The 24,446-nt window shown below is 43.0% G+C and overlaps 1 protein-coding gene across 1 annotated transcript in view; it reads left to right on the forward strand.

Moving 5' to 3' along the window:
* The first annotated feature begins 17,701 nt into the window (after nucleotides 1-17,701).
* Nucleotides 17,702-24,446, forward strand: part of st6gal1 (ST6 beta-galactosamide alpha-2,6-sialyltranferase 1) — a 100,643-nt gene continuing 93,898 nt past the window's right edge. Inside the window, exons 1-2 of the mRNA XM_039006195.1 lie at nucleotides 17,702-17,911; nucleotides 18,114-18,488. Of these exons, the coding sequence (XP_038862123.1) occupies nucleotides 17,720-17,911; nucleotides 18,114-18,488 (567 nt within the window). The 5' untranslated portion in view covers nucleotides 17,702-17,719. The remainder of the gene's footprint in view (nucleotides 17,912-18,113; nucleotides 18,489-24,446) is intronic.

Consider the following 24,446-nt stretch of genomic DNA (forward strand, 5'->3'; position numbering starts at 1 on the left):
AGCCATCTGGGCCAGGGGATTACCCACTTTGCATTGCTGTAATTTAATATACAGTGGGGAGAACAAGTATTTGATACACTGACGATTTTGAAGGTTTTCCTACTTACAAAGCATGTAGAGGTCTGTCATTTTTATCATAGGTACACTTCAACTGTGAGAGACGGAATCTAAAACAAAAATCCAGAAAATCACATTGTATGATTTAAGTAATTAATAAACTCCTCTAACTGCAAAGGTTGATCCATTTCTTCTCACTTTTCTGTACTAATGGTAGGAGTTTCCAAATTGTAAAGAAAATCATTCAGAACTGAATTGTCTTCAGGTGATTCTGACGTGTAAAAGTCTGAATAAATGTTTTTGAAGGTATTTTTGATTTCAGTAGGGCTAACTGTTAAGGCACCTGTCACGGTCGTCTTGAGGTGAATGAATGGACCAAGGCGCAGCGTGATATGAATACATCTTCTTTTATTTTACGACGAAGATGAACACGAAACGAAACACTTATACAAACTATACAAAACAACAAACAACCGTGAAGCTACAAACGAAAGTGCACACACAAGCTACTTACGTTCAACATAGACCTTCTCCCACAATCACCTAAAGCCTATGGCTGCCTTAAATATGGCTCCCAATCAGAGACAATTAATGACATCTGTCTCTGATTGAGAACCAAACCAGGCAACCATAGACTTTCCTAGAACTCTCTCCTGAACACAACCCCATACACTATACAACACCCCCTAAACAATACACACACCCTAAACTAGACAAAACACACAAACTTCCCATGTCACACCCTGACCTAACTAAAATAATAAAGAAAACAAAGAATACTAAGGCCAGGGCGTGACAGCACCTGAGGTGTTGTGAATTTGAATGATCAGCTGTGAGGCAGATTTGCACTTGAGTTGATGAGCTCGAAGTCGACCAGCCTTTTCTCCATGTTCGTAAACAAAACCGTGTGAGCGGAGTAGCTGCTGCTCAGCCTTATCTGTGGATAGTACATTGTACTGAGTTTGGAGACTCAGCCTTTCTTTGTAAAGTTCTGGTGATGGAGAGGCAGAATATTTTTGGTCTAATTTCAGAATTGCGTCGATCAGCTGTTGTTTAATATTCCATTGTTTATTGAGAGGAGAGGAAGAGGAGATTATTTCGCCTCTAAGAACAAATTTAGTGTTTACCAAAGTGTAGATGGAGAGATTGATTCTGTTTTATTTGTCTCAATAAAGACATCAATTGCATTCGATAGAATGGTGCAGAATGAATTGCTTGAAAGTAACGATGAGTTAAGTCTCCATGGGGGCGATTTGTATAGTTCAATGAGAATGAGAGGTTGAGCAACAGAGGAGCATGGTCACTAATAACAAGTATTCCACTTTCTTAATACAGGGGAGACGGGCTTTATCTATTAAAAAGTTGTCTATGTCACACCCTGATCTGTTTCACCTGTTTTGTGATTGTCTCCACCCCCTCCAGGTGTCGCTTATTATCCCTGTGTTTCCTGTCTCTCTGTGCCAGTTTGTCTTGTATGTTTTTCAAGTCAACCAGAGTTTTTACTACTGCTTCTATTCTCTTTTGCTAGTCCTCCCGGTTTTTGACACTTTACTTATTTTTGGACTCTGTACCTGCCTGCCTGACCATTCTGCCTGTCCTGAACTCGAGCCTGCCTGCCACTCTGTATCTCTTGGACCCTGAACTGGTTTTGAACTTTTGCCTGTCCACAACCATTCTCTTGCCTACCCCTTTTGTATTGTTTAATAAATATCAAGACTCAAACCATCTGCCTCCCGTGTCTGCATCTGGGTCTCACCTTGTGCCCTTATAGTATATTCTAGAATAGGAGTGATGTACATGTGAAAAGAAAGAGAATTCTTTGTTACTGGGAAAAAGGAATCTCCATGGATCTACACATTCTGCCTGGCTCATAAATGCAGACAAAGTGCTGGACATTTTTGAAGGAGATAATGATCTAGGGTTTGAGCGGTCCAAGACTGGGTTGATCACACAATTCAAGTCCCCTCCAAAAATGTAGTAGTGTGAGTTGAGATTAGGCAGCAAAAAAATACGTTTGTTAATTAAATCAACATCATCCCAATTGGGAGCATAAACATTTACAAGCAAAACAGAAGTGTGAAAGAGAGAACCAGATACCAAAACAAAATGCCCCTGTGGATCCGAGATGATGTCAGCAGTGGTAAATTGTACTTTCTTATGAATAAGTATTGCTGTTCCCCTTGCCTTAGCATTGGATTTTGAATGGAATATTTGCCCTACCCAAGCTTTACGGAGTCTACCATGATCTGCTGCACACAGATGTGTTTCTTCTAAGAATGCAATATCAGTTTTTACATTCTTAAGATGAGCAAATACTCTAGCCCGTTTAACCGGGCCATTCATTGCCTTGACGTTCCAGCTTGTAAACCTAATAGCTGACCCCCCAACCCCCACCCCAATATCTGAATTGTCACTCATTAAAAGTTGAGATTACTAAATAAAAACTGGAATAGACATGAAAACCCTGTATAAGACCACCGATCATATCTTATGACAAAGGAAAAAGCATGTACTGAAAAGTTAGGCAAAATACTGTTGAAGTAGAATATGTAACAATCAAATGGTTAATGAAGGAAAACAACTTCCCACTACCCCCTGACATAAAACCCTCAAAATAGCACAACAAAATAAACACAGAACAAAATAACACTGTCCTATGCTCATCTCTAAGGCGGATCGCAGGGTTCCCCAAATAGAGTCAAACTCCCGGTTAACTACCTGCCACTTAACTTACCCTACACAAGAGGGCTCCCAATTATTAACAAAATGATTTACAACAACAGTTTTAAATTGTTTAAACTCAGATATTGACGGTTCACTCAATAGTCAATCAGTTACATCCTTCATTGGCTTTAACAACCGCAAATAGCCAAATAAAATGCTTCTGTTGGTCAAGACTTCGGCCCATGGGTTGTGTTCCACGCTCCCGAAGCCGCACCGCACAACTGCATCCACAGGTAGTAAAATATGATACTCAGGCGCAGTGCGACCACAAAGACTACAGCAGGGAACGCACCCCACAAACACGAATGCCAAAATATTCCAACGTCAATGAATCTCCGTAGAGGCGAAAGCTAAATACACTGCTCAAAAAAATAAAGGGAACACTTAATCAACACAATGTAACTCCAAGTCAATCACACTTCTGTGAAATCAAACTGTCCACTTAGGAAGCAACACTGATTGACAATAAATTTCACATGCTGTTGTGCAAATGGAATAGACAAAAGGTGGAAATTATAGGCAATTAGCAAGACACCCCCAATAAAGGAGTGGTTCTGCAGGTGGTGACCACAGACCACTTCTCAGTTCCTATGCTTCCTGGCTGATGTTTTGGTCACTTTTGAATGCTGGCGGTGCTTTCACTCTAGTGGTAGCATGAGACGGAGTCTACAACCCACACAAGTGGCTCAGGTAGTGCAGCTCATCCAGTATGGCACATCAATGCGAGCTGTGGCAAGAAGGTTTGCTGTGTCTGTCAGCGTAGTGTCCAGAGCATGGAGGCGCTACCAGGAGACAGGCCAGTACATCAGGAGACGTGGAGGAGGCCGTAGGAGGGCAACAACCCAGCAGCAGGACCGCTACCTCCGCCTTTGTGCAAGGAGGAGCACTGCCAGAGCCCTGCAAAATGACCTCCAGCAGGCCACAAATGTCCAAACATTTGGGTGTTTGTATTGTCTAGGGGGTTTTGTAGAGTTCATGGGGTTGTGTTCAGTGTAGGTGTTTATGTAAGTCTATGGTTGCCTGGATTGGTTCTCAATTAGAGACAGCTGTCTATCGTTGTCTCTGATTGGGAGCCATATTTTAGGCAGCCATAGGCATTAGGTAGGTTGTGGGTAATTGTCTATGTCTTGACGTTAGTTGCTTGTGTCTGCACTTTTGTTTGATAGCTTCACGGTCGTTTGTTGTTTTGTCTAGTTTGTATTAGTGTTCGTTTCTTCTTCTATTAAAAAGAAGATGTATTTATATCACGCTGCGCCTTGGTCCTCTCTTTCACCTAACGACGATCGTGACAGTAATATCCAAGTGGGTGTCATGAAAATCAGTCAGTTCCCAGCTAGCAAAGTAGCCAGCCACATATTCCTCCCTCCATGGCCAGCCAACCAGGCCGCTTCCTCTATCGACTTTACTCTATGCGCCGTAGGATGTAGATGGCGAGGATGGCTGCCGTTTTATTGACTCTTAACCAACCGTGCTATTTTGTTTGCTTTTCGCATTGTTTGTAACTTATTTAGTACATAATGTTGCTGCTACCTTCTCTTATGACCGAAAATAGCTTCTGGCCATCAGAACAGCGATTACTCATCTCGAATTGGACAAAAAATAATATTTAATGAGTCGGACGGGAAGGATATACTCCAAACACCCGAACAGGACCTCATCCCCATCATTCGCTGCAGAAAGAAACTGAGATTTAGTGGAAAGTGATCGGCGTGCCTTGTGAGGATCAGGCGACGAGGCGCTAATCTGTCTTTGCCATCCGTACTGTTAGCCAACGTTCAATTGCTGGAAAATAATTGGGACGAACTGAAAGCACGTATATCCCACCAACGGGACATTAAAAACTGTAATATCTTACGTTTCACCAAGTCGTGGCTGAACGACGACATTAATAACATACAGTTGGCGGGTTATACACTCTATCGACAGGATAGAACAGCAGCCTCTGGTAAGACATGGGGCGGGGATATATGTATATTTGTAAAAAAACATCTGGTGCACGATATCTAAGGAAGTCAAAAGGTTTTGCTCGCCTGGGGTAGACTATCTCATGATAAACTGTAGACCACAGTATCTGCCTAAAGAGTTTATCTGTATTTTTTGTAGCTGTCTACATACCACCAAAGACCAATGCTGGCACTACAACCGCACTCAATGAGCTGTATACCGCCATAAGCAAAAAGGAAAACGCTCGTCCAGAGGCGGCGCTCCTAGTGCCCGGGGACATTAATCCAGGGAAATTTAAATCTGTTTTACCTCATTTCTATCAGCATGTTAAATGTGCAACCAGAGGGGGAAAAAACTTGAACACTTTTACTCCACACACAGAGACACGTACAAAGCTCTCCCCCGCCCTCCATTTGGCAAATCTGACCATAATTCTATCCTCCTGATTCCTGCTTACAAGCAAAAAATAAAGCAGGAATCACCAGTGACTCGGTCTATAAAAAAGTGGTCAGATGAAACAGATGCTTAACTACAGGACTGTTTTGCTAGCACAGACTGGAATATGTTCCGGGATTGTTCAGATGGCATTGAGGAGTACATCACATCAGTCACTAGCTTCATCAATAAGTGCATCGATGATGTCGTTCCCACAGTGATTGTACGTACATACCCCAACCAGAAGCCATGGATTACAGGCAGCGTTCGCACTGAGCTAAACGGTTGAGCTGCCGCCTTCAAGGAGCGGGACTCTAACCCGGAAGCTTATAAGAAATCCCTCTATGCCCTCCGACGAACCATCAAACAGACAAAGCATCAATACAGGACTAAGATCGAATCGTACTACACCGACTCCGACGCTCGTCGGATGTGTCAGGGCTTGCAAACTATTACAGACTACAAAGGGAAGCACAGCCGAAAGCTGCCCAGTGACACAAGCCTACCAGACGGGCTACATAACTGCTATGCTCGCTTCGAGGCAAGTGACACTGAAACATGCATGAGAGCATCAGCTCTTCCGGATGACTGTGTGATCACGCTCTCCACAGCCGATATGAGTAAGACCTTTAAACAGGTCAACATTCACAAGGCCGCAGGGCCAGACAGATTATCAGGACATGTACTCCTAGCATGCGTTGACCAACTGGCAAGTGTCTTCAACCTCTCCCTGTCTAAGTCTGTAATACCAACATGTTTCAAGGAGATCACCATAGTCCCTGTGCCCAAGAACACTAAGGGAACCTTCCTGAATGACTACCGACCCGTAGCACTCGCGTCTGTAGCCGTGAAATGCTTTGAAAGGCTGGTCATGGCTCACATCAACACCATTATCCCAAAAACCCTAAACCCACTCCAATTTGCATACCGCTCCAACAGATCCACAGATGATCCAATCCCTGTTGCACTCCACACTTCCCTTTCACACCTGGACAAAAGGAACACCTACAGTTGAAGTCGGAAGTTTACATACACCTTAGCCAAAAACATTTCAACTCAGTTTTTCACAATTCCTGACATTTAATCCTTGTTTTAGGTCAGTTAGGATCACCACTTTATTTTAAGAATGTGAAATGTCAGAATAATAATAGAGAGAACGATTTATTCAGCTTTTGTTACTTTTATCACATTCCCAGTGTGTCAGAAGTTTGCATACACTCAATTAGTATTTGGTAGCATTACCTTTAAATTGTTTAACTTGGGTCAATCGTTTCGGTTATCCTTCCACAAGCTTCCCACAATAAGTTGGGTGAATTTTGGCCCATTCCTCCTGACAGAGCTGGTGTAACTGAGTCAGGTTTGTAGGCCTCCTTGCTCGCACACACTTTTTCAGCTTTGCCCACACATTTTCAATAGGATTGAGGTCACGGCTTTGTGATGGCCACTCCAAAACCTTGACTTTGTTGTCCTTAAGCCATTTTGCCACCATTTTGGAAGTATGCTTGGGGTCATTGTCCATTTGGAAGACCCATTTGCGACCAAGCTTTAACTGCCTGACTGATGTCTTGAGATGTTGCTTCAATATATCAAAATATCTTTCCTACCTCATGATGCCATCTATTTTGTGAAGTGCACCACTCCCTCCTGCAGCAAAGCACCCCCACAACATGGTGCTGCCATCACCGTGCTTCACGGTTGGGATGGTGTTCTTCGGTTTGCAAGCATCCCCCATTTTCCTCCAAACATAATGATGGTAAATATGGCCAAACAGTTCTATTTTTGTTTCATCAGACCAGAGGACATTTCTCCAGAAAGTACGATCTTTGTCCCCATGTGCAGTTGCAAACCGTAGTCTATCTTTTTTATGGCTATTTTGGAGCAGTGGCTTCTTCCTTGCTGAGCGGCCTCTCAGGTTATGTCGATACAGGACTCGTTTTACTGTGCATATAGATACTTTTGTACCTGTTTCCTCCAACATCTTCACAAGATCCTTTGCTGTTGTTCTGGGATTGATTTGCACTTTTCACACCAAAATACGTTCATCTCTAGGAGACAGAAAGCGTCTCCTTCCTGAGCGGTATGATGGCTGCGTGGTCCCATGATGTTTGTACTTGCGTATTATTGTTTGTACAGTTGAATGTGGTACCTTCGGGCGTTAGGAAATTGCTCCCAAGGATGAACCAGACTTGTGGAGGTCTACAATTTTTTTCTGAGGTCTTGGCTGATTTCTTTTGATTTTCCCATGATGTCAAGCAAAGAGGGACTGAGTTTGAAGGTAGGCCTTGAAATACATCCACAGGTCCACCTCCAATTGACTCAATGATGTCAATTAGCCTATCAGACGTTTCTAAAGCCATGACATAATTTTCAAGAATTTTCCAAGCTGTTTAAAGGCACAGTCAACTTAGTGTACGTAAACTTCTGACCCACTGGAATTGTGATACAGTGAGTTATATGTGGAATAATCTGTCTGTAAACAATTGTTGAAATAATTACTTGTGTCATGCACAAAGTAGATGTCCAAACCGACATGCCAAAACTATAGTTTGTTTACAAGAAATTTGTGGAGTGGTTGAAAAACAAGTTTTAATGACACCAACCTAAGTGAATGTAAACTTCCGACTTCAACTGTATGTGAGAATGCTATTCATTGACTACAGCTCAGCGTTCAACACCATAGTGCCCTCAAAGCTCATCACTAAGCTAAGGACCCTGGGACTAAACATCTCCCTCTGCAACTGGATCCTGGACTTCCTGACGGGATGCCCCCAAGTGGTAAGGGTAGGTAACAACACATCAGCCACGCTGATCCTCATCACGGGAGCCCATCAGGGGTACGTGCTCAGTCCCCTCCTGTACTCCCTGTTCACTCATGACTGCATGGCCAGGCACGACTCCAACACCATCATTAAGTTTGCCGATGACACAACAGTGGTAGGCCTGATCACCGACAATGACGAGACAGCCTATAGGGAGGAGGTCAGAGACTTGGCCATGTGGTGCCAGGACCACAACCTCTCCCTCAATGTGATCAAGACAAAGGATATGATTGTGGACTACAGGAAAAAGAGGAACGAGCACGCCCCCATTCTCATTGACAGGGCTGCAGTGGAGCAGGTTGAGAGCTTCAAGTTCCTTAGTGTCCACATCACCAACAAACTAATATGGTCCAAGCACACCAAGACAGTCGTGAAGAGGGCACGACAAAACCTATACCCCCTCAGGAGACTGAAAAGATATGACATGGGTCCTCAGATCCTCAAAAGGTTCTACAGCTGCACCATCGAGAGTGTCCTGACTGGTTGCATTGCTGCCTAGTATGGCAACTGCTCGGCCTCCAACCGCAAGGCACTACAGAGGGTAGTGTGAACGGCCCAGTCCATCCTTGGTGCCAAGCTCCCTGCCATCCAGGACCTCTATTCCAGGCAGTGTCAGAGGAAGGCCCCAATAATTGTCAAAGACTCCAGCCACCCTAGTCCTAGACTGTTCTCTCTGCTACCGCACGGCAAGCGGTACCGGAGCGCCAAGTCTAGGTCCAAGAGGCTTCTAAACAGCTTCTACCCCCAAGCCATAAGACTCCTGAATACCTAATCAAATGGCTACCCAGACTATTTGCATTTCCCCCCACCCCCCTTTTACACTGCTGCTACTCTTTGTTGTTATCGTCTATTCATAGTCACTTTAATAACTCTACCCACATGTGCATATTACCTCAACTAACCGGTGACCCCGCACATTGACTCTGTACCGGTACCCCCCTGTATATTGTCTCGCTATTGTTATTTTGCTGCTGCTCTTTAATTACTTGTTACTTTTATTTCTTATTCTTATCCATATTTTATTTTATTTTTAAACTGCATTGTTGGTTAGGGGCTCGTAAATAAGCATTTCACTGTAAGGTCTACCTACACCTGTTGTATTCGGCGCATGTGACTAATACAATTTGATTTGATTTGACCTGAAATCATTGGCCACTTTAATAAATGGAACACTAGTCACTTTAATAATGCCGCTTTAATAATGTTGGCATATCTTGCATTACTCACCTCATATGTACAGTATATACTGTATTCTATACCATTTATTGCATCTTAGCCTATGCCGCTCTGTTATTGCTCATCCATATATTTATATTTATATATTCTTATTCCATTCCTTTACTTAGATTTGTGTCTATTAGGTATCTGTTGTGGAATTGTTAGATATTACCTGTTAGATATTGCTGCACTGTCGGAACTAGAAGCACAAGCATTTCGCTACACTCGCAATTACATCTGCTAACCATGTGTATGTGACCAATGCAATTTGATTTTACATGTAGATGTATGCAGACGATACAGTCCTGTATGTACACTCAAAAAATAGGCAACAAGTTGTTAACTGAAGCTACAGTATGGTACACGTTTCTAAATGGATGACTGATTCTTGCCTGCATTTAAATATCGACAAGACTGTTTGTATGTGCTTCTCTAAGAAATCCATTGATTCTTCTCAACCAGCTGTTCTTGTTAATTGGGAGAATCTGAAAGTTGTGTCTAACTTCAGGTATCTCGGCGTCATTTTGGACTCCAACTTGACATTGAAGAAACGAGTGAAGAAGGTGGTTAACACTGTCAAGTTTAGGCCATCCGACTTTTGGTTGATAAGACCTCAACTTCCTCTGGGATGCATGTTATGATCAATATATGCATGTTATGATCTTCTTACATCTGAGATATTGCCTCACGTGCTGGTCACAAACAGGAGCTACTACTCTGAATCCCATTGAATCACTCTACAAACAAACCAAACAGTTACCACCATTGTCACATCATTCCCAAAAAATAATTGATTTCATCTGGATAGCTTTTAGCAGTATGTAGATGCAAGATTTTGTCTTTAGGATCTTGCATGGTCTTGCACCTCCACCCCTATGCCGGCATAGCATGCTCACGGAAAGCACCTCCAGGATACCTCCTTTTCGACACAGCACCTCCTTTTCGACACAGTAAATTCGGTCAATCGGCCTTCTCCGTTAGAGCTACAATATACTGGAATGCAATGCACATAGACTTGAGAGACTGCACTGATTATTGTACTTTTAAATGTAAATTGAAAACATGGCTCAAATCCATCCAAACCTGTACATGAGTCATCTGTGGTTCCTCATAGGTAAGACAACAGTTGATGATCTTTTTTAAAAAGATGTTGTTAGAATGATATATTATTGGATGTAATGTTTTTGTGTTGTTTTGGTGAGTATTTGCATTGCGGCTGTGTAATTGCCGTTACCTGCCCAGGGGCTATTGGTGCAAATGAGCTTTTGGCTAACCCCGGCACCTTGACATGGATGTTGCATTATTGTAAATTGATGTTGATTAATGTGCATTGTCCCCTATAAATAAATACATTTAGAACAATAGTGTAATAATGAAGAATTGTGGGCGTTGTGGGCGGTCTAATTATTTTACAATGAAAGGCTAGGAATGGTATATAATTTCCCCTCAGAGAGCCAAATCAGACACCGAGTACAACACAATGTGTGTAGTTCACAATGACAAGCCAAACCAAATGCTGCAGAATTTAGACGAGTTGGGAGTCGGATGGAGGATCAGATATTGAGCTTGAAATCGACGTTGCAAACAGATGAAAGAGCGTGGATGTGGAGTCATTTTGGTCTGATGAGTATGGGGTGGACCTTTTCCGAGAGACCATATCAGGCAAACACTTCAGAGAAATTACGCAACACCTGCGGCAGGTGCACAGGAAAAAAAGCCCTATGAAAACTGTGTGCAGTGCAACTGATTTGTTTGCAGGGCTTGCTCACACACAGCCCCGAAGCTGTGTGCTGACTGTGGACGCAAGCATAAAGAGAAGACGACATTGATTATTGCGTAAAGGCACTGGTATAAGGGCACAATACATTATCCCATACAATCGACAAATGACAGTTTTTATATCTTGCCATTTATATTTTTACACTACTATTTCTTTATGCAATTCATCCTTTACAATTGTCCATGCACTGGTGCTTCTGTTTAGGAGTACGGCAAATCATTTCCCCTGTGACCTGGCTGATTATATTATTATTATGTTTTTAGTTTCTACTTTGACTAAATAAGCTGTGAATGGACTTGATTAATTACTATAACCCTATTGCTAATCGAATCTACAAATAAAGTTGGTCAAATGGATTACACTGTAATGTTTTTATTGTAAGGGAAACGAAAATAGGATATAGGCCTACATTTATTCTAGGACTTTTTAGAATTATACAAAACATCATTGACTCTATCTAAACAAACAACTATTGTTGTTATTTTTTTTAATGTATAAATTTTCCACAAATACTTCTTCATCCAAATAATCCTTTATGATAGTTTATGCACTATTTATCAAGCGCTGGTGCTTATGTTTGCTGTACCTTGCGGGTATCTGATGCATATGCTAAAGGAACGCCTGGCAAAGTTCTCAACATTCTCTAGCGGGTACTTATTGGCTGAAAGCCCAGGCGGTTCTAGTGTGAAAGGCCAACTCACAGTGACCCCTCCCCCATCTCTCTGACTGTATTCTCTCTTTCTCTCTGTCTGGTCCTGCTCTACTTTCTCTCTCCATCACTACATCTCGTTTCTGTTTAGATTTTTCTTATTGGTCAGTCTGAAGCATTGTTGGCTAAACCTTTGTCTTCTTTGTCCCATTTCGATTCATTGTGCCATTTTTAAAGTAGTGCACTGTAGGGAATAGGAAGCCATTACACAGCTATAGCCATTAAGCCTGTGGCTGTGTTACCAGGTCAGTGGGTTGGCTGGAGTAGGCCTATACACTGGATGTACATTGTACATTGTGAATGTGAGGATGGCTGAGAGAGGGACCACTATTAGCTACTGGGGTTGCATCCCAAATTACACTCTATTCCATATTTAGTGCACTACTTTTGAGCTGGGCCCATATGGTGCCATTTGGGATGCAGGCCTACTAAGCCTGTGGCTCTGCTCTGGGCAAGGGTGCCTGTTCACTACAGCAGATAAATAATGTAACATGAACATATTGATTTCAAAGGTTCCCTACAGTTCCATGTAGCTTTAGCTCGGCCAATGTGTCTGTGTAAGATAACAAGCAAGCAGGAAGTTCCATGATGGTACAAACACACAATGTTAAAGGCTCACCATCAATCTCCACCTGCTCCCATTTCATTAACTCTTTAATTAGTCTCTCCCTGTCTCTCTCTCATATATATACTCTAACTCAGATTGATTTATGCAGGGCTGCTGTTTTGCCAATGCTTTTCTCTGAGACGCTTGTGTCCATACTAATCCAGATTCTCAGAATTGCTGTCCAACCAGCCTCTCCTCTGGTGCCATTCAATGTGTGAGTGTGTGTGTGCTTGTCTATAATCTAATGCTATTCTGATCGTGTGTGGGATCTTCTCTCGGAAGTCTAGTCCAGTTTTGACCGATTAACAACAACCAGTTCGTCTCCTCAGCTCTCTCTCTCTCTCCCTGTCTCTCTCGTTCTTTCTCCCTCACTGTTTCCTTCTCCCTCTCGCTCTCTCTGATGAAAGATCAGATTTACATTAGATGAGGCCAAGAAACAGCCTCTGGGAGTTTAAACAGGGCTACTGCAACATCGTCTCTTTAAGACAATGTTCAGCAGCACTATTCAAAAAAGCTAATTTGAAAAATATAATAAATTAGATTTGTAAAGCTCTTTTCATTATACAAAAATAATCAAAATAGTTCAAATAAAAATATAAAATAGAGAAATAGTAAAACATTATATACAGTTGAAGTCAGAAGTTTACGTACACCTTAGCCAAATACATTTAAACTCAGTGTTTCCCAATTCCTGCCATTTAATCTTAGTAAAAATTCCCTGTTTTAGGTCAGTTAGGATCACCACTTTATTTTAAGAATGTGAAATGTCATAATAATAATAGTAGAGATTATTTCAGCTTTTATTTCTTTCATCACATTCCCAGTGGGTCAGAAGTTTACATACACTCAATTAGTATTTGGTAGCATTGACTTTAAATTGTTTAACTTGGGTCAAACATTTCACGTAGCATTCCACAAGCTTCCCACAATAAGCTGGGTGAATTTTGGCCCATTCCTCCTGACAGAGCTGGTGTAACTGAGTCAGGTTTGTAGGCCTCCTTGCTTGCACACGCTTTTTCAGTTCTGCCCACAAATTTTCAATAGGATTGAGGTCAGGGCTTTGTGATGGCCACTCCAATACCTTGACTTTGTTGTCCTTAAGCCATTTTACCACAACTTTGGAAGTATGCTTTGGGTCATTGTCCATTTGGAAGACCCATTTGTGACCGAGCTTGAACTTCCTGACTGATGTCTTGAGATGTTGCTTCAATATATCCACATCATTTTCCTACCTCATGATGCCATCTATTTTGTGAAGTGCACCAGGCCCTCCTGCAGCAAAGCACCCCCACAACATGATGCTGCCACCCCCGTGCTTCACGGTTGGGATGGTGTTATTCAGCTTGCAAGCATGCCCTTTTTCCTCCAAACATAACGATGGTCATTATGGCCAAACAGTTCTATTTTTGTTTGATCAGACCAGAGGACATTTCACCAAAAGTATGATCTTTGTCCCCATGTGCAGTTGCAAACTGTAGTCTGGCTTTTTTATGGAAGTTTTGGAGCAGTGGCTTCTTCCTTGCTGATCAGCCTTTCAGGTTATGTTGATATAGGACTCATTTTACTGTGGATATAGATACTTTTGTACCTGTTTCCTCCAGCATCTTCACAAGGTCCTTTGCCTTTTTTTCTGGGATTGATTTGTTTAAAGGCACAGTTTACTTAGTGTATGTAAACTTTTGACCCACTGGAATTGTGATGCAGTGAGTTATAAGGGAAATTATCTGTCTGTAAACAATTGATGGAAAAATTACTTGTGTCATGCACAAAGTAGATGTCCTAATCGACTTACCAAAACTATAGTTTGTTAACAAGAAATTTGTGGAGTGGTTAAAAAACAAGTTTTAATGACTCCAACCTAAGTGTATGTAACTTCCGACTTCAACTGTATATATACTGTATACACAGTACCAGTCAAAAGTTTGGACACACCTACCTACTCATTCAAAGGTTTTTCTTTATTTTTACTATTTTCTACATTGTAGAATAATAGTGAAGACATCAAAACTATGAAATAACACATATGGAATCATGTAGTAACCACAAATCCTGCTCCTAGAAACTCCCCAATGTAGGTCTCCATCGCTTTGGTCTCTGGTCCCAACAGAGAGTACAGTCGTCCCTGGGGCGGAGTAGTGCTAGGGAGAAGGTCAATCCCTCAGTCATATGGTCGGTGCGGCGGAAGTGAAATGGCCTAGGCCTTGTTGAACACCTCCTGGAGGTCCTGGTATTCTGTGGGAATTGTGGAGAGGTCTGGGGGCAAATTCTGAGCCCCCAGGAAGATGTCCCGGGGCAGGTTGTGCTGACTTCAGGCAATGGCCATGGCAGAATGCCAGGGGAATCCCAATACCACAGGAATCTGAGAAGACTTAATGAGCAGGAACTGGATAGCCTCGCTGTGGTTCCCTGACACACGTAGGTTGATGGGAGTGGTGTTGTGGGTAACCCGGCCTTTAGAGCACCCATCCAGCGCTCTAACGTCCATGGTATTGGAGAGGAGCTGAGTGGGGATGCCCAGCTTGGAAGCCAGGGTAGAGTCCAAAAAGCTGTCATCTGCCCAAGAGTCGATGAGGACCTGTAGAGATTTTGACTGGTTTCCCCACAACAGAATGGCATGAAATGGAGTGCGAGTAAGAGAAGCAGAAAAGTTCTCCATATGGCCCACCAGAGTACTCACTCCTACTAGTGAGCCTGGTCTTTTAACGGACAAGAGGACACAAAATGACCATGAGTCCCGCAATACAGGCAACTCTTAGTGTTGAGCCTGTATAGGCGTTCCGCTGGAGGCAACCTAGCTCTGCCTAGTTCCATAGGCTCGGGAAACAGTGACTCGGCCGTCTTCGGCGACTCTCGAGGAACCGCGGTTAGCCTCGGGTTCTCTCGGCAACGGGGCCATCAGGGATTTCTGTGATGCCTCGGAGGCGAGGTGGAATCCTTGGACGGGCAAGCGAAATTGAATCTTCTCTCCCTCCGTCGTTCCCGTAGTCGCCCATCATTCCTGATGGTCAAGGCGATGATGGAATCGAGATCCATCAGTAATTCCCGGGCTGGAGACTCGTCCTTGATTCCTGGTTCCAGGCACTCTCAGCTACCAACGTGCGGAAATCCACCGCATAGTCTGCCACACTGCGGGATTCCTGCCAGAGCTGGAGTAGCCTCCGGGCAGCCTCTCCCTCGGAAAATGTGGCATCAAACACCTTCTTGACCTCTCCCACGAACTCCTCCAGACAACGCATATGGCCGGCTGTTGCTCCCATACAGCTGTAGCCCAGGCGAGCACCCTCCCAGACATCAGCGTGATAAGGTACGCGTTGCACAGCTGGTCTGAGTCTGCTGGGTCAGTCATGGCCAGTTCGTACTATCACGTTTCAGGCTAATGTTCAGGGCAGGCAGAATGGTCAACAACGGGAAAACTAGGAAACAGGAACAATCGAGAGACAGGAGCAGAGGGAAAAACGCTGGTAGACTTGACGAAACAAAGCGAACTGGCAACAGACTAACAGAGATCACAGGTATAAATGCACAGGGGATAATGGGGAAGATGGGCAACACCTGGAGGGGGGTGGACACAATCACAAAGACAGGTGAAACAGATCAGGGTGTGACATTTGGTGGTTCCAAACTTCTTCCATATAATAATGATGGAGGCACTGTGTTCTTGGGGACCTTCAATGCTGCAGAAATGTTTTGGTACCCTTCCTGAGATCTGTGACTCGACACAATCCTTTCTCAGAGCTCTACGGAGAATTCCTTGGACCTCATGGCTTGGATTTTGCTCTGACATGCACTGTCAATTGTGGGACCTTATATAGGTGTGTGCCTTTCCAAGTCATGTCCAATGAATTTAATTTACCACAGGTGGACTGCAGTCAAGTTGTAGAAGCATCTCAAGAATGGAAAATGGAAACAGGGGGCACCTGAGTTAAATTTTGCTTCTCTTAGCAAAGGGTCAGGTATTTCTGTTTCATATTTGTAATAAACTTGCAAACATTTCTAAAAACCTGTTTTCGATTTGTCATTATGGGGCATTGTGTGTAGATGGATGAGATTTTTTATTTATTTAATCCATTTTAGAATAATGCTGTAAAGTAACAAAATGTGGAAAAAGTCAAGGGGTCTGAAAACAGTCCAAATGCACTGTAAGTGTTCAATCATTCTCTACAGCTCTCTTCAGAGTGTGCACTCGTTCCCTAACCCTGCAGTCGTTTCATTTCAAAAGAGTGGGCTGATGTAGATGCTGTCTATGGTGGAAACTCCTTCTTGCTCACACTTAAATCAATCCAATGCTTCTAAAGTGGGCAGCTGCACACTACAGGGAGAAGGGGAGAGAATCAGAATGCAGCCTTTCTCTCCCCCTCTGTCCCGTCTTTAAGAGAGTGAAAGGCTACTTCTCTGGGTCCAGTCCAGCCTCTTCACTTGTTTAAAGGTCAACTCACCAGCTACCCCTCCCCCCATCTATCTGACTCTATTCTCCCTTTGTTTCTGTCTGGCCCTACTCTCTCCCCCCCTCATTACATCTCATTCCTGTTTAGATTTTTTTCATAGGTCTGTCTGAATCAAGCTCTTTCTCTCTTCCTCATGAGCCATTCCATCTCTCTCCCTTCTTCCTTCAACCCACATCTCTCTGTAGATCAGCCTCTACTACCTCCACTCCCTCCCTCTCCAGTGTCCATCCTTCGCTTGGCCCGATTGGCTATAGGCAGTCTTAGTGACGAGGCTCTACTTCTTTCATCGCTGCACCTCATCGCTGTTAGCCTCCTTTCTAGTCTGACCCTTCTTTCCTCTCTCATCCCTCATTTCTGTATCAACCTGACTCACAGCATTTAACAAAAAACATGTCTGTGTTTGTTATGTTAATGTAGCACTGTGTAGAAAGGGCAGGCCCACTCGTGTACTGTAGATGAAAACGGAGAGTTCAAAATGTGTTTTCCCATACTGTGTGACTATACAGCATACTGTAGGTGAAAAGGGGTGAGTCATCAAAATATGCATTTTGTCCATGTATATACAGCATACTGTAGTTGTGTTTCTGCTTGTCTGGTCTTTTGATGTTATCCTCCTGTGATACAGTATTGTCTTGTTCGCGTTGCCATGGGATGTTGAAAGTAAGCAATTTGTTATCGGAAGGCTCATACTGTCAACTCATCACGGTGTTCTTTCCTTCTCCTTCTGACTCCCATCCCCACTTTTCACTCTAACCCCCCACCCTCTCCCCCTTCTCTCCTCTCTCCCTACCTCTTTGCCATTCTCTTTCCGACCCTCAATTCCTCACATTCTCACCCCTCCTCTCTACCCCTCCTTCGGCACCCCTTTCTCTCTTACCTCTCTCCGCTCCCCCTCTCTCCATCGAACCCCCTGCATCCTCTCCACCTCTTCCTCCCCCCTCTAAATCCACCCAACCGCCTCTCCAGTACCCCGGGGCAGCGATGGACCGCGTCAGCTTGCTGTGGCGTCTACGTCGTCGGGCCCGTCGCGGGGCGCTCTGTATGGGCCTCTTCTGCATCTCCATGGCAATGCTCTATGCCCTCTGCGCCGAGAACAGCGTACCTGTCACCGATGCTATCTTCGGGGTGCGGGCACGGACCCGCGCCCAGCCCCGGGCACACTCCATTATCAAGGTCTGTTTGTCTGTCTATAGTGGTCTCGGAGCATCATCAGCAGAACATGGGCATGTCCGAAATGGCCTATTCCCAATTTAGTGCACTACTTTTGAACCCATCAGACATACTCATAGCCATAGGCTCATGAATCCTCACACTGTATCATACAGTAGACTCTATTCATTCTTCTATTTCATGTAATTTTCTTCTTCTTCCCCAGGTGCTGAGAGGTGGGGCCAAGCCCATGTACCTCGACCCCCAGAAGCTCCCCGGCGTCATCCCTGGCAACGCCCACCGTCCAATCCCAGTCCTCTCCTCTCCAAACCACACACAGGAAGTCACAGCTAAGGAGACACACCCCAAACATCCCAAGAGAGAGCGAGAGTCATCGGGATTCTTCGCCTGGCTCTTGCCGCGCCCCTTCAGGCGGGCCATGGAGACCCTGTTTGGGGGCCGTCGTCGGGGGGAGCTTAGTGGAACAGTCGGGGACGCAGAATTTTTTGGCCCTCACAGAGCTCTGGGGGAGGTCTGGGACGACGAGATGTCCAGTAACATGCTGGGGAAGAGGCTGAGGAAAGTGGTGCAGAACTATCAGGTGAGGGGGACAGAGAAGAGAGAAAAAAGCCCAGCTAGCACATAGCGTGTATTCCTTTAACAGAACGTTTCCCAAAAGGAACTTAAAACCGATCAGAATTCCGAAGGAATGTCGAAGTCATGCTGGAAAATGTTTTTGCGGAGGACACGGTAAGCCAGCCTATTCCCTATAATGTAAACTCCAACAGAAATAACTTCAAATTAAACAAAGGTTGCTAGCCAACTATCCTGCTAATGTTAACCCTACTAACCTGCTAATTGTAGCATTACCAGCCTGCTAACGTTACTTGATTGCATAAATCAACCAGTTGCTATCAACACCTAGCTTACAGCTACATTAAAGTAAACCAAAGTTTGAGAAAAAAATGCCATCTAACCAGTTATCAAATAATGTTACCAGTATATGCAGTTATCTTAGCCAACAAGCAAGCCAGCTAAAGTTTGTTATTTTAGCCTGCTAGATAGCCTAGCCAGCTAAGTAGCCTAGCTAGCCAACCACCAGGGTTGACATAGCTAAGTAGTAAGCCAGAGAACAACACCAACTAGTCTACAGGGGCAGGAACCAGAGAACACAAAAAGATGCCAGCAGATATAAAGTAGAGAGAGCAGAGACTTACCGATTGACGGCTAAGTTAGCTACCAAAGAAGGGCCAAGAAGAGGCACTTCCGAGGGAGAGAATGTTTCAACGGCCGAGGGAGAGTCAGCTAATCCAATAGCGATATAGTGAGGTAAATCCAAAGTCGATAGATTCCAGAGGCAATAATCCAGAGGCGGTGTTGGGTACAGAAGACGAGGGGAAGAGTGAACAATAAGACAGTGATCGGAAGAAGGCTCCAGCAGATGGAAATGATCACAACAGCACAGTCAGTCAACTACTGTAGCGCGCTAGTACTAAGCCAGGGTTGTAAAACGCTGGTAGCCTACTTCAAAGAGAACAGGATGAAAAGTTGACCAAACAAATAGGAGGACGAAAAACAAAGGCGAGGTACTAAGCAATTAGAGCAGGCAGATTTTCCACTTTTCTTTTGATCCAGAAGCAAGTCTGTCGGGGGTGCAGGAGAAGTCGGAGCTGCCTGTAATGTTGCCAGGAGATACCGACCCTACCATCAGGCTTGTTTAAAACTGTCATTTTTGTCCTCATGCTAGCTAGCAGTAGCCACCGCAGCTAAGTTTGACCACACTGAGTTGTTACTTTCGTGAGTAGAAACGCAGGCTTCAAGCTCATTCCAGGAAGGGCCGACTGTCTGCGGGTTTTCGCTCCACCCTTGTACTCGATTGATTAATTAAGGTCACTAATTAGTAAGGAACTCCCCTCCCCTGGTTGTCTAGGTCTTAATTGAAAGGAAAAAACAAAAATCCACACACACACTCGTCCCTCGGTGGAATGAGTTTGACACCTCTGCTTTAAAGTAATGCTCTCAAATTGTTCCAAGAACATTAAGAAACAGAGTTATTTTGTGTGAATTTCAGTAATTCAGCACAACGTTTCCTTCAGATTTCGTCTCATGGTTTTATTTAAAGTCATATTCTCAAATTGTTCCAAGAAAATGAATGAAAAACATTATTCTGTGGGAATTTCAGTACTTCAGCATAACGTTTCGTACAGGTTTCATCGTGGTTCTATTTAAAGAGGCAATCTACAGTAGCTACATACATTTTTGGACATTTTTGGCCAATTGATTTGAAGATTATAATTTATAAATGCCTCATGAGCTTTGTTCAACTGTCGTACCCCATCAGAACCCCAAATATAAGCTTGTTTTACTCCAATGTTTGTAAATAAAGTAAATGTAAACACACACTGTATAGCCTCAAAACATGGTTAAAATGTTATGTTGGTACAGTGGTTCTTCCTGTAAAAGTTGTGTTGTACTGCAGCACACCTTGCGGGCTGCCGCATAATTCTATAGCACGTTATTTAATTGTCAGACATTGTTACCATTAATGCTAGTTAGTGCTAATTTGATCACCAGAGGGCGTCTTTGAGAAGCATTTGATAGCCTTCAATATTGGCTGTTTCCGTTAGGAAAATATGGCGCTGTACAACGTGACAGTTGGGAGTAGGCTACAGTAGTCTAACCAATACCCAAATGGAGATTCAGTGAAAATAAAAATCTAATTGTTTTATTAAGACCAGTCCCCATGCTTGTCTCAGAGCAGCGCGAAACATGGTGCTGAAATAGTTGACCACACGGGTAGGCTATTGCTTCAAATCCTATTGCTTCTAATTTCAATATGCTTTAAATGCCACAATGTCACAAATAAGAGAACACACTCAATTCTTAAAACTCCGAGAAGGGTAATAGGAGGTGATTAAACTAACATTCTTATTGCTATATTGCACGTGTTGCTGTGTGTGTTTCGATCCTCTCTCTCTCACACACACAAACACGCACTTGCAGTCTTGACCTCTGAATGGTCGGCAATGAAAAGCCAACTGGCATTTACTCCTAAGGTGCTGACCTGTTGCACCCTCTATAACCACTGTTTATATTATTTGACCATGCTGGTCATCTTGAAAAATGATCTAGCCTTTATGGCCATGTACTCTTCTATCTCCAACCAGTTTGGATATAAGTATAACTTTTGTATGGTTGACGCCTTTAGTGAGAGGTCTAATGCTTTAATATTTAATAATAATTTCTGCCCTCCAAATTCATATTCATTATGTAAATAGTGCCATGTGGACCTTGATATTGGGGATGCGCCATGTGGCCTTGCCTAACGGGGAAAGGGGGTGCGCCATGCGGCCGTGCCTAATGGGGAAAGGGGGGGGGGTGGAGCCGGTCGGCGCAACCCAGGCAACATGGAGATGCAGGGATCCGAGCTCCTGCGAGAGCCGAAGCCACCCGCCGGACCCTCCCGGCCCAGAACCGACGGGAGGTGGGAAGTGGAGAGCGTGGGCCCCGTACCCTACCCAGTCCTCAGAGAGGCATAGATACTCCCGCCGTTTACCCGTGTTTTATTGGTCTGTTTTGCTTGATGGCCCTCCGATCTGCACTTGTTAGATGGCCCTCCGACCTGCAACCGTTTTCTACGGTTATATATGTGTTGCCTTTCTTGTAGTGTATCTTATTGCCCATTTTACTATCGTCCTGGGCTTATAGATCGAGTCAATCCTTCATCAGATGAACCGCAACGTGATTTAATTCATGAATGCGTTTGAAAGTTTTTAATATTTTGATAGTGAAAATAAAAAATCCTCTCAAGAGAATTAACATTACAGTTACACCAACTGGTAGGCTAATCACACAGTTGTACAAAATGGTAAGAGAACTGGTGAAGAAAGTTATTTCTTTACTGGAATCTCTAAATGAAAATATTGGCAGATCCATAAAATGTCCTTGTACAGTAGTATACCTAATTAAATTTAGAGGATTCTAAATTAATATCCAAGGGGCTTTTATACAATTAAAATGCAGGGTTAATAAAACATTTTTTTTTTAAATGTATATGTTTATTAAGTAGTCTTGCTTGTCTCAAAGCAGCGCAAAACGGTGCTGCAATAGTTGATAATGCGGGGAGGCTATTGCTTCTTGGGGGGGATTTTCACACCTACAGTGTCTATTGTCCTGCTATTAGCCCTTGTGAAAAATAAGTGTTTGAAAACATTTTCCCGCCTCCACAGACCTCTTCCATTCATTTTGAAAGAGTATTTTCCAGTAAGCAACAATTTGTTTACCTTCATTAGCCTACTTTGTTCCAATATTTCTGTCATTCAGTGATATTTATTCCCATAGTAATTCGTTATGTATCCATAACGAAATAAACATCTGCATTTTGAAAGAGTGTTTTTATCATTATTTTATTAACAAAAGCATGTTGATGAAGAAGCCACATTTGCCTCGGGATCCATCCCAGTTGGTATTCTGTGGAACCATGCTTTTTTTTCTCGGTGTGGCCCGTTGTCCAGCCCTTTGTCCACTGATCTCCACGGATGATTGTCAACATGGTTGTATGCTCTGCAAAAACACATTCACGTTTTTAGTACACAATTATTGATTTTATTACACAGTATGCCTACAAGAAAATGCACTGAAACCAAAATACCTTTAGTTTTGGTGATCCTCTCAGCTTCGGCTCATTTTCAAGTCCTCCGGTGGTTACAGTCCTACCTCTGGAACGGGTAGCACCATAGAACGAAGCTGGCTTGATGAAAACTATGTCTGTAAGCCGGAAAAGGTTCTGCTCGGACCAAAACACACTGCCACCCGGGTTTGCATTGCAAATGAGTAATAAACTGGGTCAAGATGCCAGCAAAGTAGACCTTTATGTAGTAAAATAAAGGTAAAATAAACATAAATAAATAAATAAAAGACCTACAACGCCTACAGTAGGCCTACAGTATATCTACTAATATTTTTTTCATCTCTACATGTAAGTCTCCTGATTTTAAACCCGATCGAACTTGTTTGGCATCAACTGAAAACATTCATCCGTAACTCTGCCAAGCCTACAGTACAAGCAAAGATGAACTGGTGAAGGCCATCAAGATATTTTGGCTTGAGAAATTGACAATACAATTCTCCCCCTACCCTCCTCCTTGGAAAGAGTCTATTGTCCTGCTATTAGTCCATAATGGATGGATGGATGGCTTCTTTTGTATTCCAATGTATTGAATGAATGTATTAATTACAGTAATTTACCGCTCTCATTCTCAGACTGGAAACGTTGTTTGCGGAGTACACAATCTCATTTTCAAGTCCTTGTTTACATTTTTTTAAATTTTAGGTATTATTTAATTTTCAAATAACTTAAAGTGAGCGGTTGTAATCTGAATAAAGGGAAAAAGGCCACTCTTGAACATAGGGTGAGACAATATCAAATCAAATGTATTTATAAAGCCCTTCTTACATCAGCTGATATCTCAAAGTGCTGTACAGAAACCCAACCTAAAACCTCAAACAGCAAGCAATGCAGATGTAGAAGCAGACAATATGCCCTTTTAATTTTGTCTGGCTTGCCATTCCAACTAAAATATATATTTTTTTTCTCATATAATTTAAACAGGTCGCTCTCCACCTGACTCTCCGCTTATTTTAGTTAATTGCTCTTCACAGACCGTGCTTATTTGAGACCAAAACTAGAGATCAATTGTAGAGTCGTGACTTTTATAATCACTTCTATTTTCTATTTTTCACTTCCAGACTATCAGAAAGAATGTTGGTACTTATTTTGATCCAAAGCCATGAATGAGTGAGTCACTCAGCTTTATGTAGGTGCCCGAGGCTATGTGCCTGCGCCATCAACTTGATCATTTAGTAGACACCACTTGCTGCTTATATTCAGTCAACACATATATCATGGAGTATAATTGAACATATTCGTTTTTCTTAGAATAAATACCTTAGTGTAACAACAGTTTTAGTAAGTAATATGCTACAGTCCAGTTACAGCTCCTTCTGACCAAGTAGAAACAAGTGGGGTTTTTTCGGGTGTGTGCAGGACAGAGGAATAGCAATTCTTACAGTATTGTTCTATATTCAATCACCTTCTTCATCCGCATCATTCAGTTCAAAAAAATCCATTTTGAAGTCGTGAACAATTATCACTTTCTATTCGGTTTATATCACCCAATTCATTGTCAGGTAGAGACACATTAGGTCAGAAAAAGCAGAATCAGTGCTCTAACTCCCCCTTGCGGTGGTCTGGAGCAATGAAGCAGTGACGCAGGGTAACGTACAAAACCACAAGGTCCCGAGGCATAATTTCAAAACATTTAATTGAGGAACCACTGTATCATGGATAGTCAGTCCTTGCTCATGGATAGCGCTGTCTATGAATTTGAGAGTTCCATTTTTCGAAGCCCCATCCCTCAGTTTTTTAGCGAAACAGTGGCGGGAAGTTTATTTTTATTTTTTATTTTATTTCACCTTAATTTAACAAGAAAGGCTAGTTGAGAACAAGTTCTCATTTACAACTGCGACCTGGCCAAGATAAAGCAAAGCAGTGTGACAC

This window comes from Salvelinus namaycush, chromosome 12 (genome assembly GCF_016432855.1).
Source record: "Salvelinus namaycush isolate Seneca chromosome 12, SaNama_1.0, whole genome shotgun sequence".
NCBI lineage: Eukaryota > Metazoa > Chordata > Actinopteri > Salmoniformes > Salmonidae > Salvelinus > Salvelinus namaycush.